The 16,138-nt window shown below is 47.1% G+C and overlaps 1 protein-coding gene across 4 annotated transcripts in view; it reads left to right on the top strand.

The window, feature by feature from the left end:
• The window catches only part of PITPNC1 (phosphatidylinositol transfer protein cytoplasmic 1), a 240,208-nt gene that overhangs the window by 180,331 nt on the left and 43,739 nt on the right, over nucleotides 1–16,138 (top strand). For all 4 annotated transcript variants that reach the window (XM_037070207.1, XM_037070206.1, XM_037070205.1 and 1 more), the window contains one exon: nucleotides 15,323–15,418. In XM_037070207.1, the coding sequence (XP_036926102.1) occupies nucleotides 15,323–15,418 (96 nt within the window). The remainder of the gene's footprint in view (nucleotides 1–15,322; nucleotides 15,419–16,138) is intronic.

Here is a 16,138-nt window from a genome sequence, read left to right as displayed (position 1 = left end):
TGCCCGGGCCACACCTGCTTGACCAGGCGTGGAGTGAGGACCCGTTGCCTGGAGGACTGTATGCCCATCTCAGGAACATTTTTAAAGCTGAGCTTCATAATGGAAACGCTGACACAACCTGCTATCAGCAGCCACGATATTAAATAGGCACAAAGCCAACAGCACTGGCTCGGAGCCAGGGACGAGAGATTAGCATCACAAGTAAGAGATTTTAGACTCTGGGCCAGGAGAGTTCTTTTTTCCTTTTCATTAAATAATAATAAAAAGGGAGAAAAAAAGAAAGACAGGAAAAAAGGAGGAAAGGTGCAAAGAATTCTTGTTTAGCAACCCTCCATCAGATTGTTCTGAAATATCCAGATAAGCATAGAAACAAACCATTGTCTGTCTGAAAACTTGGAAGTTGCTTGACCTCGCAATGGTCCCTGCAGAAACCCTAGCCAACAGGCTCCAGTCTGCTGTCCTTGGTTGGACCACGTGCAGAATGGGTACGTTAACCTCCAGTAGAGGATCAGCAAGGCCCATTGTCCCACTTGGAGTTCAGGGAAACACCATTAGGGCAAAAATCTGGGGTGCTTCCTCCTCGCCCTGTGGAGCTCTGAGGGAGAAATGTGCAGTAGTTGTGAAACGGTCAAGGCGTTCACGCTGCCTGTCACTGCCAGGCCAATAAGTAGAGACAAGGGTTGAGTCTTTAAGCAAGCGTTATTCAGACACCGGTGATCTGAGAAGGTGGCAGATTATGTACCCTCAAAACCATCTTAACATCTCGTCTCAAGCCCACCTTTTTATAAGAAGAATGGGTAGGTAAGGAGTTTGGGGGTCAGGGGAAGGGTTGAGTCGCAGCCCAGCCGAAATTTTCCTAGCACTTCTTTATCTGTTGATCAACTGTTCTTTATCTGCGTCACTGACAGTCCCTCCCGGAACAGGACGCTCAGATGCCTTCTCCACCACTTGCAGATCCCCCTGGGGCACAAGGTTGAATCGCCTGTCCACCTCCTGGAGGCACATGGTCATGCGTTCCAGTTCCTGGAATAACAGCTTTCCACATGCATTAGTCACTTAAGCTTATCAACTATGACTGAAGCTAAAATCTTTAACCCTCGAGATCCCCGATCAGTTGGAAGCGGGTGGCACCTGCTCCCTGGAATGATGGAGCATCATCAGGGGGCCCAAGGAGACCTCTTACAAGATAGCACCTGCCCAGTGAGCTGTTTCTTCTACATTTTGGGAGAGGAAGCCAGTTCTAGGCGTTACATGATGTAGCAGAAACAAGGTAGCATTTTCCAAGAGAACTCTGGGACTGCCCACCCTCCATCTCAGGGCACGTGGCACTGACCGCCCAGAGCCTGGCCGCTGTGGAGGGGCAGGCGCTTCTTTGTTGCAAATTACTCCTAAGACTGGATGGTGCGCCTGCCCAGGTTTCCTGCTCCAGACTTGCTTCTTGCATTTTGCTTTCTCCAAACCAGCAAACAATTTCTTGCGACCTTTTAAACTTTTTATTTGAAAACCTTTTAAACCTAGAGAGAAGTTGAAAAAATAATACAGTGTTCAAGATCACCCGTTGTTAACCTTTTCGTACATCTGCTTCTCTCTCTCTCTCTCTCTCTCCATAAATATTGCCATACTTTTTCCCAGAACCCTTTGAGAATAACTTGCAGACACCATGACCCTCTTCACCCTTAAACACTTCAGTGTACTCACCCGAGAACAAGGACTTTTCCTTACATAACTGTAGTGCAATGGCTAAGTTCTGGAAGCTTACCATTGGTGCAATACTCTAATCTGATGTAGTCCTGTTTATGTTTTGCCTGTTGTCCCCAAAATGACTTTTATAGTGAACAACAATTCAAATCCTTCATGATTCATGTTCCAGTGCAGGCCCACACATTGCATTGAGTTGTCACTTTCTGTGGGCTCCTTGAATCCCGAGCAGTTGTTCAGCTTTGTCTTTCTTGACACCGATGCTTCGGGAAGCACAGGCCATGTTTTGTGGATGCCCTTCCTTCTTGGGTTTTCCTACTTGTGTTCTCATGAGTAGATTCAGACTGCGCATCTCTGCCCAGAACGCTATGTCAGCGATAATGGGTCTTCATGGACTTTTGTCCTTTCTAATACTGTCTAGCTTCCCTGTGTTCCGTTTTCTGGCCTTCGGGAAGATTTTGATCACCTTCTGTTTTCCAACCCATGTTCATCACCCAGCTGGCACTGGGGGCCAAGTGTGAGGGACTGGCTGAGGCTCGGGCTGACAGGTGTTTCTAGCCCTGGAGAAGGAAGGTGGCTTCTTGCTCTGGAAAGTCACCCTGAGTGACAAGAAAGCAGAGGCTACAGTGGACTTCTGAGCTGGCCTCTAACTTTTGCAAACTGCCCATGAAGCCTTAACAGGGTCATTCAGAGCAGAAGTAGGAGGTCAAATTCCCCACCTCCATTTGCCTTTTGTGCCCAAGCTGCTGAGCGTGGGAATTCCATTTGGATGGCATTTCACATGCATCCTCTCTTCTCCATTTCAACTACAGTGGCCCTGGTTGAGGTCGTTATCTTTTTTCTCACTAAACCCATCTCCCCCGGAGCTATGTTCGGGATCCATTTAAACCCCAGATCTGATGATCTCACAGTGGCCTCCCTTGCCAGGAGGGAATTCTGTTCTGCAGTTTCTTTATCCTATATTCCCCACCTTAAGTTCTATTCCCCACAATATTGGGTGTTTATAGACTTTTTAGCATCAGCATCACCTGGGACCTTATCAAACTCTCGGGCCCCACTTCAGACTCACTGAACCAGGACCTGCATCTTAGCAAGTTCCCCCAGGTGATTTGTGAGCAGGTGAAAGTACAAATAGTGCTTTTTAGAACATGCTGGAAGGGAAGTTCTGTGCAAGGGTCTTGGGTTGCCCCTCAGGCTCTGGTCATTGGTATTGAAGCATGATTCTCAAACTGTTCTTTGATCCAAGTGATCCAGCCCCTAAAATTAAAATTTACAATTATATTTCCTAATTTGCAGAAAGAAGGAAATGTAGTGGATGGGATTTGTCTCGATTCTTTTTTTCTCACGTAAACGTTTCCTAGACTTCGACATCTGCGACTTATTAGCTACTAAGATGTCATCTGCTGGCACAACAATGCCAATGTCAGAACTGAGAGTTGATGGTGTTTAGCCCAACAGTTCAAATGTTAAAATGCGGTTGAAGAAGGCACCAATCACTGAGATACAGCCGTCGTATGTCATGCTCCCCACTGCCCCTGGGGCCACATGTGCGCCTAGAGCTGGGGCATTTGATGGGCCCTGGGCTGTGACCACCTTTTGAGTAGGACTCCTGAGATGCTACTAGTCCGGATGTGCAGAATTCAATGACACGAAAGACTTTTGCCATCACCCATCAATTTCATTTCATTTTCCACGTGGCCGCCTGACAGATAAATGTATTTTAAAACACAAATCACGATGGGTCTGCTGACACTTGCTAGACTGGGCTTTAGTCAGGAAGATTTCAAAAGCCTAAAGGTTCAACCTTTCCTTGAGTGGTATTGATTTGTGACCCTCTAATTTAGCAACAGCTGAGACACACCACTTATTAGTGGCAGTGTTCCCCTGGCAGTTCCATCAAGGAGCAGGGCAGTGGGGTCTCTGGGAGCTCAAGAATTAACCAAATGTTATCCCCCGAAATGAATCCATATTCACTATATATATTGTTGCTTTACTTAAAGGTAATCAGTCAAGAAAGGCGTGGCAGAGGCCATGACCTTGAAAGATGAGTTGGTATGACCCAGACAAATGGAGTGGGCGGGGAGGAGCCTTCAGAGCAAAAGGAAGAGCGAGATGCAGGGCATGAAAGGTTGAAATAGTGAGTTGTTGAGAAGTTTAATATGCCCAGAGGGGTGAGTGCAACGTACTTGGAGCCAGGAAGAGAGAAAGGAGGGCATCCTAGGCAGTGTGAGTGGAAAAGTGGAGGCAAATGCAGTAATTCCATATATTTGTGGAGCATTTTGGAGCTTTCCTAGCACCTTCACACCCATTACCTGGTCCTGGTGGGGCAGGACACAAAGGGTGCTCAACCGGATGGTGAGGGGAGAACCGGAGGGGTTTCTTGGGCTCCATAACTCACAAGTCATGGAACCAAGAGTAGAACCAGCTATTTCGACTCTTAGGCTGTGGTCTTTTCACCATAAACTGATATGTTTCAGGGGTGATAAAGAAACTATTCTACCATATTGAGAAGAAAACTTCATGGATGGGTCCATGCATGGCTGGATTGGTGGATGGATGGAGTGTGGAAACCAGAGTCTCAAGAGAAGGGGAAGCTAGGGGTCCTGCAGTTGCCCAGGTGAGATAGAGAATGGAAGGTCTGTCAGGAAGACAGATTGGTCAGATACGGAGGCAGTGGAATTCATAGGACCGTGTGCCTGACCAGATAGGAGAATGAGAAAGAAATAAGAGCCTCGAGTGACCCCCAAGTCTCCACCTGGGGCGATTAAAGGTCCACGAGAGCAGGTGCCAGCTGAAGCCTTAGAGCCAAAGGGGTAGGGGTGGAGAAGACAGATGTAGTTTTGAATATGTTAATGTTGAGCAAAACTAGAGATTGATGCCCCATAGTCAGTTGTTTTCCAGAGGCCTGGAAATTAGGAAAAGTGTCTAGGGTGTAGAGGAGATTTGTTAGGTCATTAACAATCAAAGGTGAACATTTCATTATAGGTGTTCGCTGGAGTATTATAAACCACGTGATTTAAAAAAAAAAGAGAGAAAAGACAGGAACAAATGGAGAGGTTGGTTCATTATGTTACAGCCACATAATGGAATGTGATTCNTTGAGCAAAACCAGAGATTGATGCCCCATAGTCAGTTGTTTTCCAGAGGCCTGGAAATTAGGAAAAGTGTCTAGGGTGTAGAGGAGATTTGTTAGGTCATTAACAATCAAAGGTGAACATTTCATTATAGGTGTTCGCTGGAGTATTATAAACCACGTGATTTTTAAAAAAAGAGAGAAAAGACAGGAACAAATGGAGAGGTTGGTTCATTATGTTACAGCCACAGTGACCCCCCCGCCCCCCCGCCAGCTCTGCCCCTTCTTGATGAGACCAACTCCTGACATGGACAGACGCTTACCAAGGCCAGGTTGAAGTGCAGTGGGCTTTATCTGCTGTAGGTCATTGAGTCCTTGCTGTTCCCCAGGGAGGATGCTGCTTGGACTTCACAGATGAGAAAAGTGAGGTCCAGCTGTCCTGGGTAGCATCCCCGGCTCACCCAGCTGAGCAGCGCAACCAGGTCTCAGGCCCAGGTCCGCTGACTCGGGCCACCAGGCTCACCACCACCGTGCCGTGTGTTCTCTCTCTGCAGTTGTCTATCTGTGTTTTCCCTGATGAGGGGGTTTTATGGTTGGGGAAGAAGAAGAGGTTGAGAGCTGGTCCATCCCAGGACAAGTGACTCCTCAGGCTCCTCCTCCTCACTGGGGGAAACAAGGACAGGACCTTTGGGGGACTGATTATGTCTCCACCTTGGGAAGGGCTCGGGCAGCCGCCCGCTCCCATCTGCTGGCCCACGTCTGCTTACCCATGCCTGGAGATCTCCTTCTGGAGCCTTCTGTCAGCTGCCTGGGGCAGGTCTGTGGAACTCACCCAGGAGGCCTAGCGTAGTCCCTGACTTTGCCTTGGGAGGTATTAGAACCTATCCACACAGAAGGAAAACCCAAAAAGAATACAACCTACTAGGAATATACAACAATCCGTTCTTTCACTTGTTTTCTCACAGTTCCTGCAGCATCTATCAGGAGCCTCAGGGGTCTGGGGCTGGTGCCTGTCCCATTGTTTTGCCTAGAGAGGCATGCCAGGAATGAGCTAGAAGGTGACTCAGATCCTGAGGTACCTGCGGGTGCTTGATTGGTGAAAAAGAGAAGGAAACTGTGGCCTGTAGAGAGTGAGGCTGCTGGCAGCCTTCTTGTCACTCTCCTGTCTTTTGACTTCCTGGTGTGGCCTCCCCAGCGCACAGGCCTCAGTAGGCCATCTCTCTCAGTATTTTATTCTCTCCTGTGGAGACCGAGCTAGTGGCTTCTCCGGGGAGAGCAAGCACCAGTCATTTCTCTGTGTCAGGAACTCTGCCTCTCTGCAAAGGACTCATTGTTTAGGCTCAAACAAGGTTTAGGGGGGAGGACGGGGATCAGAGTGACCTTGCGGTGGCCAGCCCCAGACACGGAGGCTATTGAAGGCTGTCCCCACGGGAGTCTGCAAACGCTTCCAGGTTAAATATTGCTTCGTCAGCTTGAGAAAACCGGCAGTTCTGGTTCCCAGAGACCACCCTGCGAATTGAAATAAGAAGGAACTGGGAGAAATTGAAACTATATTAAGCTCAGCTTCTGAAGCTTGTTTGGGAGGTGTATTGATCCCACTGCGGGGAAACCGTGGAGTGTCTCAGGTGCCAGGATCCGCACGTGGCTGCGGGACGTGTGGCCTGGTCTCATGACACAGTCTGTGTGTCCGAAGGGGGCTGCAGCCCAGAGGAAGGATTTGGATGGAGGCTGCTCTGTCCCAAAATTAGGCCAAGCTTATGAAAAGAGTCTTGTTACAGCTGCCCCGGGAACCGTAACTTAGAAGCTTGTTTGTGCCATAAAAGCCTTTCACTAGATGAGTTGAGTGGTAGCATTTGTGACCCTCAGCATTGCTTTTGTGGACTCTCCTGTCCTTTTCGTAATTAGTGGCTGGGACCCGGAGCACCTTATTAGAACATTGTTTCTCCAGTCAAGCTCTGTTTCTCGTTGGTCATCATGCCACTTTGATTGCTGTCTCTTGTACTTTATTCCTCACCTTTCAACTCACTCAAATGAGCCTGGGTTCACCCTTGTCCCCTTGACTTCAGGTCCTGGCGTGAAGTGGTCCTCAACCCTCCAGTGGCTTGCTGGGGCTCTTTCCCGACACAAATCCTGGGCTGGGAAGAGTGTCCTTCCCCTCAAAGGGATCGCGCTGTGCATTCATATGCACTTTGCTGTGCTTGTGCCCTGAGGTCATCCTGCCCCTTTCCCAGGCAGCCATGCCTCGTCTCCCGGTTGTGCGCATCCACCAGGCGCATTTAGCAGCAGCACTTTATTTTGAACTTCACTGGTGAGCAGTGCCCAGTGCTATTCCTGTCCTTCTGTCTCTTCTCTTGTTATCAGGTTTCTGTCTGGTTGTTTCTGTTTTTTTTTTTTTAATTTTCTGCAACCTTTGAAGCAGGTAGAGAGGGGGAAAGGACAAACCTCCACCATTGGCTCATGTTAACATTGGCTCATGTTAAAGAAAAGAGAAAAATTATCCATGGCACTTGTTGAGGACAGGAAGGCCAACCTCATTCAGGGGGATGACACCGGGGTTGTGTAGTAGAGGGGAGAGACGGGGCCCAGTTCTGAGCACAGCGAGAACTAGGGGAGATATACAGCCAAGGTGTGAGGGGTGGGAGATGGGGTGCGGTGCATGGATGGAAGAAGGATTCTTATGAAAACTGGACCAACGATCCAAGGACAGAACCCAAGGGCAAGGCCTAGTCAAACAGAGGACCTGGAGGGGCCTGACTGAGGTTTGGTTAAGGAGTGAGTGTTTATCACCAGAAATCGGTGGCTTTAAACAACAGAAAATTGATTCCCAGGCAGTTCTGGAGTCTGAAAGTCTGAAGTCAAGGTGTCAGCAGGCTCTCGCCCCCTGAGCAGATTTAGGGAAGTGTCTTTCCCCGTTTCTTCCAGCTTCTGGCGGCTCCAGACCTTCCCTGTCCGTACATGATCTATTTCCCTTGCATATTTCTCCATGTCTTCTCACAAGGACACGGGCTAGCGATGGGATTTAGGAGCCATCCCAAATCCAGGATGATTTCATTTCACAATTTTTGCTCCATTCAAGCTGCTGTAACAACACCACAGACTAAGAGGCTTATCAACATAAGAAATTCATTTTTCACAGTTTGGAGGCTGCAAGTTCAAGATCAGGGTGCCGGCATGGTTGCATTCTAAGTTGCCTACTGTCAACCTCTTACTCGGCCCTCACATTGACAGCAGAGTCTAGGGAGCTTGATGGAATCTTTTTTTTTTTTTTAAGATTTTATTCTCTTTTTTTTTTTTCAGAGAGGAAGGGAAGGAAAGGGGAGAGAAACATCAATGTATGGTTGCCTCTCATGAGTCCTAGGTTGCTGGGAACTGGCCCGCAACCCAGGCATGTGCCCTGACTGGGAATCGAACCGCGATTGTCTGGTGCGCAGGCTCGCGCTCAATCCACTGAGCTACACCAGCCAGGGCTGAAGGAGTCTTTTTTCTGGAGCACTGAGTCCATTCATGAGGGCTGCCCTCCATGACCCAAGCACCTCCCAAACACCCCCCTCCTAATACCATCACATCGGGCAAAAGACTACAACATATGAATTTCGGGGAGACACAAATATTCAGTCTATAGCAATCCTTAACTGGTTATGCCCACAAAGACCCTATTTCCAAATATGGTCACATTCTGAAATTTCTGGTGGGCATGAATTTGGGCGAGACACTATTCCATCCATAACAGGGGTATTCGTCCATCTGCTTATGCTTATAATGAAGACTTAGGCCCTGGCTGGTGTGGCTCAGTGGACTGAGCACCTGCCTGAGAACCTGAGAGTCGCCAGTTCAATTCCCAGTTAGGGCACGTACTTGGGTTGCAGGCCAGGTTCCCAGTAGGGAGCACATGACAGGCAACCACACATTGATGTTTCTCTCCCTCTCTTCCTCCCTTCCTCTCTGTCTAAAAATAAAATAAATAAAAATCTTTAAAAATAAAGAAAGAAGATTTAACATACACCCTGCGACCCAGCAACCCCACTCCTGAATAGGCACCGTAAAGAAATGAAAACTTGTGTTTGTGTGAAAATCTGTCCACAAATGCTTTCAGCAGCTCTGTTCATAACCGCCCCAAACAAGAATGGGTGTGGATACACAAACTGTTCTACCCACTACGATGGAGTGCTGCTTAGAGATAAAGGAGTGGACTCTGATTCACACAACAAGGGGATGAATCTGAAAGGCATTAAGCTTAGTGAAAGGAGTTAAACTCAAAGGGTTAAAGTGAGGGCTGGGGTGTGGGAAGAGTGACTATAAATTTATTTCTGGGGTGAAGACACTGTTTTTTATCTTAGTGTACTGCTGGGTACAAGAATCTATACAGGTGTTAAAATTCATAAAACTGTATACTCCCAAAAATCAATAAAAAATTATTGTTTATAGGAGCAAGGAGTCTAAAATAAAAAGCAGGGATCAACATATCTTATGGAAGGGATTAAGCTGTCATTTATTTTTTGTGATGACCAGCTGGCACTAGATTTTGTATGAAGTTCATTTTTGAAATTTTGTCTGTCCCACAATAGAAGGATTAAAGGATTGAGTATAACTTTTATGGGTGGTTGTTGATTTTTTTCCCCCCTTGTTTCTTTCAAATTAAAAGTATCTAGTTCCTGTGAATCTTTATTTATTTATTTTCAGTTTTTATTTGTTGTTTATTTTAGAGAGAGAGGGAGGGTCAGGAGGGGGGAGAGAGAGAAACATCCATTTGTTGTTTCACTTATTTTTGCATTCATGGGTCGATTCTTATATGGGCTATGTGCCCTTACATGGAATCAAACCCACAACCTTTTTATTTCTATCTTAATGGCAATGTTACATGCTCTTGGGTTGGGTCATGTAGTGTCCTTATTTATGAGACAGTCACCGTTGAATTGTGTGGGCATGAAAATGTTCTTGGTGAGAATACCAGTGGAGATGGAGTAATAAAGCGATGGTTTTCCTCGTCATTAACTTGAACTTTTTTTTTCCCACCAGCCCTAAGTGCTTTTTAGGCCCTCCCCCTGCCCCTCAAGGTGTTGTTGCTGTTGGATAATAATCAGTGCCTGATGTGTTATGCAGGGACCAGCATCTTCCACCCTCCACCAAACCAGCGGCCACTTTACAGGTCCAGAGCACTAGAATGGAGCGTTGTTAAAACAATAGCTGTGCTTCCAGTGTGGCTGCTTGCTGAACTCTTTGTTGGTGTGTCTTAGTAAATTGCTTCCCCCTGGGACCTCCCAAGTGCAGCAAAATAAAGCAAGAGGCTTAGCTGGGATTCTTTGTACCTTTAATCATTTCTGAAGCATAAAACAAGATGACTGGTAGCTTTTTATCCAAATCCCTACTCAAGGACCACCCCTACCTTGCATCCTTGGTAACCTCGGCAGATGGCAGGAAGGTAAAATCCACACGGCACTAAGCTTGGATTTCCCCCTCCACCATCAATTTTTTTTAAAAAATAATAGCCTTTATTTCTTTTTTAGAGCAGTTTTAGGTTTACGGAAAGATTGTGCAGAAAGTACAGAGCGTTCCCATCTAAACTTGGGCCTTAAACCACCGAAGTTACTATTATAGAGAAAGGGTCCTCCGAATCCACAAGTCCCAGGATTGTGTGTTTCTGAAAAGCCATAGGACACAGTGATCTCCCTCCACGGGCTGTCACAAGAGATCACAAACTTTAGAAGCAAAGCAGGAGAGATTACAAAAATCTAGACATTCCTGTCCAGGGAAGAAGTTCATGGTTCAAACAAAGTCCCTGTCTGTTGATGCACCTTTCCCTCCTGATTTATGACCACAAGACTCAGCATTTGCCTGTATTAAATGTGGTGCATCTCCCTCTCTCCATCCCACCACCCCATGTGTACCCTCTGGGAAAATCTTCTTTATGAATGGATTTATTAATGGCTACCTAATCGTTCATCAAATGGATTTACCATCATTTCCTTGGCCATTGTCACATACTGGGATATTTAAGCTGTTTGCTTTCTTTCTCTGTATTTTGTTTTTCTTGCCATTACAATGTCTCAGTGAATATCTTTCTGCATAAGGCTTTCTCTTTACTTAATATTCTAAACATAAATTCTCAAAGCTTAAGCTTACTAGGTCAAAATATCTGAAGATTTTAAAGGTGCTTGACACTTAATGGTTATAATGCTTTAACCAACCCCCCCCAAAAAAGGGTAAATTATTTTCTTTTATATTTTGGAATCTATAATACAGTATTTAGCCCTGGCTGATGTAACTCAGTGGATTGAGCGTGGGCTGCGAACCAAAAGGTTGCTGGTTCCATTCCCAGTCAGGGCACATGCTTTGGTTGCAGGCCAGGTCCCCAGTAGGGGGCGCACAAGATATTGATATGTCTCTCCCTTTCTCCTTCCCCTCTCTCTAAAAATAAATAAATAATATGCATATATTTTTAAAGGACAGTATTTATTTGGGAGACTCATCTACTCACTGGAGTACTAGTCGTATTAGGTGTAGTATTGCGCAGGACTTTGTGTGTGGCGTGCTCATGGCCTAGTGGGGAGAGGAGTAGGAGAGTCAACCAGATTGGCTCTGAAATCCACTGCAGATGATCCGTAGGTGGGCATGTCCCTGATAAATAACCAAAGATGGGAATGTTAGGGGATACAGGGAAAGTACCACAGTTATTGTACAATAACTTCCAAACCCAGCTGCCATCCCCAAAAGAAACAAATTCTGCCAAGGCCTGAGGGTGCAGAACACCTGTGTTAGGGTGCGATCCTATCAGAGATGCATCTTCTCCTGAAGCTATCTCGGCAGAAGTGGTGGTTGGACCAGAGTTCTGACAGCTGCTGTCAGTGTGCCTGGGGAAGCGCAAATGAATACTTACTCTTGCTGTTTTCCCTGGGGGCCTGGCTAAGCCTCTGTCTGTAATGGTGTTGGCTTCATTCTGAATTGTGCCCTAAATTGAGCATGAAAATTAGACTGTTTCACCCTGGCTGTGGCCTCTTGTGACACTCCATCATGGCCACCCCCACTTCCTCTGTGCATCACCCTAGTTGGCTGGCTGTGGAGGGGAGAGGCAGGAAAGAACTGAGCCAGAGAGCGAGCCCTAGGACACTGATGTGACCCCAAGGTCACTCCACATTACAGACATTTTAACTGGGAACAGTGTTCATGGTGGTCTGGGGCACCTGATCTCAACCTCACTGGGACCACAGATCTCTTTGATAATCAGATGAAAGCAGTTGATCTCTTCAGAAAAGTGTACCTCCCCAAATTCTGGGTGCAATTGCAGGACATTTCACAACTTCCTGATCCTACAGGAATCCTGTGGATTCCTGATCCCAGCCATCTACACCAAAGCCTCTTAGTTTGCAGATGAGGACACGGAGGCCCAGGAGAGGTGCAGGCCCTTGCCCAAGGTCACGCAGAGGAGATAACTGAGGTCACACTCGATACCAAGCCCTGTGTGGGAATTAGGGAAAGTCAGGGTGCTTACACTCAGGGCAATAGACCTAAGGCTCATGAAAGGGAACTAAAATCATTTAGGAAGCAATATTCCTGCCATATACTTCTCTTTGGAAAGCAGAATCTAATGCCTTCCATTAATTCAGCAGGCGTTTGTTGAAAACCTAAGGGCATCTCCTGAAATCCCTCTTCATTGAGAGATTAATTATTTATTGGAAATTATGACTTTTTAATCTAAAGACTGAAGAAGCTGTTGATGTTCTCAAAGTGATATTTTTGTGACTTTGTTCAAGTGGTGGGAACCCCACCCCAAAATGTTCACTACAAAGGTGCTTGGTGTGTCATCGGCTTTAGTGCAAGGGTTAAATGTTACATTAATGAAGGAGACCAGAGTTTGAACTAAAGGCTACCTACTGCAGCCTCTGCTACTCAACAAAGACAAGAAGAGCTCTGAGTCTTTGGGGACATACATTTTACAAGTAGCAGTGGGAGAACCAGATTCCAGTTTCATCCCTCTGGAAAGAAGCAGGAAGTGTTCTTGACTGATAGGTATCTTCTTGGTTGGGGACCAAGAGGCAGCTTTCTATCATGGGAGGAGCCCGATAGTGAAGGCTGGAGACTTTGCCCTGAATCAGGGCTTCTCTGTTGGGGAAGAACACCCAAGGAAGAACAAACTTGGAAGGGGCCCCTCTCCATGGCTGGGGCTTAGACTCTTTTGGAGAAGTCACGGTCACAGCCCACACAATGGTGGAGAAGTTTGCAGAGTTGTCTGGACCGTCGCTGGCCCACAGCTGCCGGGCTGCAGAGGACAGCCCTCTGGGCACAGGTCAGATGAGGCTGATGGCGGGTGTGTCGAGTCGGAGCACCACAACCAATGCAAGGTCACCGAGCAACAGGGCAGTCTGGGCACACAGTGGGGCAGCACCACTGAATGTCCCCATTGACAGACTCTGCAGTGGGAGCAAGATCCAAACCAGGAAGAGAAGCCTCCTTCTCCCTGAGGGGTCCCTCCAGTACATGGCTGAAGGTTGTACTTGCCATAAAGGAGAAGTGCTTACAGGGTCCAGTCCATCATCTCAGAAGCAGAGGCCAAAGGGTGAACTTGGAGCTGGCAAGCAGCAATGTGATAACTGGTATAATGGGTGATCAAAAATGTTTGAATTAAAGTAGAAAAAGCCATATAATCCCTCAGTAACTCCCTTAACCCCTGTGCCCCCCTTTTTCAGTCCCTTACATTTTACCACCAATAAATGTCAGAACTCTCCAACTCCTTTTGTAATTTGCTCTCCGGAAGCTCAGTTCCCTCTGGGGTATTCTGTGTTGTTTTGTTTTCCTAATGAGGCACAAGTCTTTCTTCTCTTGGCACACACTTCAATGAGTGGGAGAAAACACACAGACAATCTGAGACCCAGTATTTCATTTCACAACTTAACTCTCCCCTCAAACTTGAGCCTGTTTCCCCACCGTCTCGCTCTCTCATTTCAAAGCAGTCCACCTGTCCCTCCCAAACACTGGGGGAGTGTCCCAAAGCACTGGCCCTCGAGGGACAGTGGAAGGAGTCAGCTGATCCAGGAACCAGCCTTTCTCTGCCTTCAAGGAGGATGCAGTAGCCCCTCAGGTCCGACCGTGGAGTTTGTCTCCTTGGACAAATGGGAAAGAGGCCGAGTTTCCCGGATGAAAATAAGCGACAGCGCAAACAGCAGACTTGGAGGATAATTACCAGCACCAACATCACTCAGAAAGCATTTGGAAAAGACTAACAGTCTCACCTTGAGAATCAAAACAGGAAGAGCGTGGCATACAGAGGCCTGCGCTGGCCCTCCCAGGAGATCGTGTTATTAATAGGCACCAAATTTGTGTCAAGACAATGTTCTTAGGCATCAACCACCCTGTTCTTCCAAAATATTTCATTCCCTTCTGAAGAGTCAGCTTTAATAGGTGTTGACGGATGACTCCCCTGCTGGAATTAGCTCAGCAGCGAAGTGGGGGTATCGTTAAAACTTCCCGAGAGGATGAAGTGCTTTTGGAAGCTTACTCTGTTTACCATCCTTCCGAAGGGCTGGGAAGATCATCCCTTCAGTCCAGAAAAACTAGAGGAAGGCGGTCTTTCCACCAAAATTTGCATCTGTCTATGTGGCTATCTCACATGCTTCTTTGCAAGTGACAGACATCGTGGGCCGTGAACCCCAGCGTAGACTGGCAGGACCCCATCTCAGTGTCTTTTCCAAACCTTTTTACCCCCTGTGTGTTCCAAGGAAACTATGCTCTTAACGATCAAGAATAATACCATGAGTATCCCTGGGTAATGGGATTGGGGATGATCTTTATTTTCTTATGTGTATTTGTAGTTTCTACAGTGAGCATGTATTATTTGTGAAATTAAGTAGAAATAAAGACCCACATTGTTTAATCCTCCAAATCTCAGGCTGTATTACTGCTTTGTGTCTCACCTCTGGCCAGACCCTTTTTAGCCTCCTCACTCCTCCTGTTCAGATTAACTGCCAAAAATCGTCACACATCATTTGGGGAGAGATTTATTTCTTCATTCTTGAACTTCTAAAAACAACCTCCTTTTCCTTCTACCAAGTGGTGATTGATGCTACAGCTGCCTGTGATGCGGCACAACACAGGCAGTGAATGAAAGCCTTTCACGCTTCCTCTGCACCGGGAGGCGGGCCCAAAGTGCCAGCCGGGGCAGGGAGCCGCATGAAAGTGCCCCTCAGGGTNTACTGCTTTGTGTCTCACCTCTGGCCAGACCCTTTTTAGCCTCCTCACTCCTCCTGTTCAGATTAACTGCCAAAAATCGTCACACATCATTTGGGGAGAGATTTATTTCTTCATTCTTGAACTTCTAAAAACAACCTCCTTTTCCTTCTACCAAGTGGTGATTGATGCTACAGCTGCCTGTGATGCGGCACAACGCAGGCAGTGAATGAAAGCCTTTCACGCTTCCTCTGCACCGGGAGGCGGGCCCAAAGTGCCAGCCGGGGCAGGGAGCCGCGTGAAAGTGCCCCTCAGGGTGTTATTCGGCCCGAGGGCACCTTGAGGATGTCACCTGGCATCACTAACCTTTGATGTGTTGCTCTGCTCTTTCAGATTTTTGACAATGAAGCCAAAGACCTGGAGAGAGAAGTTTGCTTTATTGATATCGCCTGTGATGAAATTCCAGAACGTTACTACAAAGAATCCGAGGTAAGCCATAGATGGGATGACATGTGGAAGAGACTCATGCATTCGACAAATATTATTAAGTCCTTCCTAACCTGGGAGACATCCTTCTCTCTGTCTTTGCGTTGATTCACTTTAATTTCACATCTCGCTGGATGCTTAATTGCGGTCTCAAAATGAAGTCCCAACTCCTCAGGGCCCCTCATTCACCCAGGCTGCCCTTCCGTTTCAATGTCGTCTTCCTGTGTTCCCAATTCTGCCATCGTGCTGGTCAGCAAAATATTCATGAGGCTGAACACTCCAACGTACTGGTGTCTCTTGAAGTGCAGCAGTTACCTCTGGCTTCCTGTTTTTCCAGCCTCCGCACAACCTGTCCCCCGCTCTGTGAGGGCAGTGACTGTGTTTGCGTCTATCTTTGGGGTCTAATGCACAGAAAATGCTCAGTCAGTCTCCCCTGAATGAGTATGGAAACTTGGGCAGCTTCTCTCGGCCCAGGACCTTTCTCTCAAAGCAGGAAGCACTTTTGTAGGGCGTTGTCCTTGTTTTGTCTTAAGTGAGAATAAATTCAAGAGGATATCTTTCTCTGCAGCTTCTACCTTACCACTGTGTGCTGCAGTCCGACCTTCTTATGTTACAGTTGCCGCACGCCGTCATTTATATGTCCTTAGTGTTTTATAGATGGGGGCCGAGGGAACCCGGGCGATCCCCTTGTAAGTAACAGATGCAGGGCTGTTTCCGTTGTTT

The sequence above is a fragment of the Sturnira hondurensis genome, unplaced genomic scaffold (assembly GCF_014824575.4).
Source record: "Sturnira hondurensis isolate 20B ecotype Veracruz unplaced genomic scaffold, ASM1482457v3 Scaffold0018728, whole genome shotgun sequence".
Taxonomy (NCBI): Eukaryota; Metazoa; Chordata; class Mammalia; order Chiroptera; family Phyllostomidae; genus Sturnira; species Sturnira hondurensis.
The sequence above is the reverse complement of the archived record's forward strand: the minus strand, read 5'-3'. Positions and strand labels throughout refer to the sequence as shown.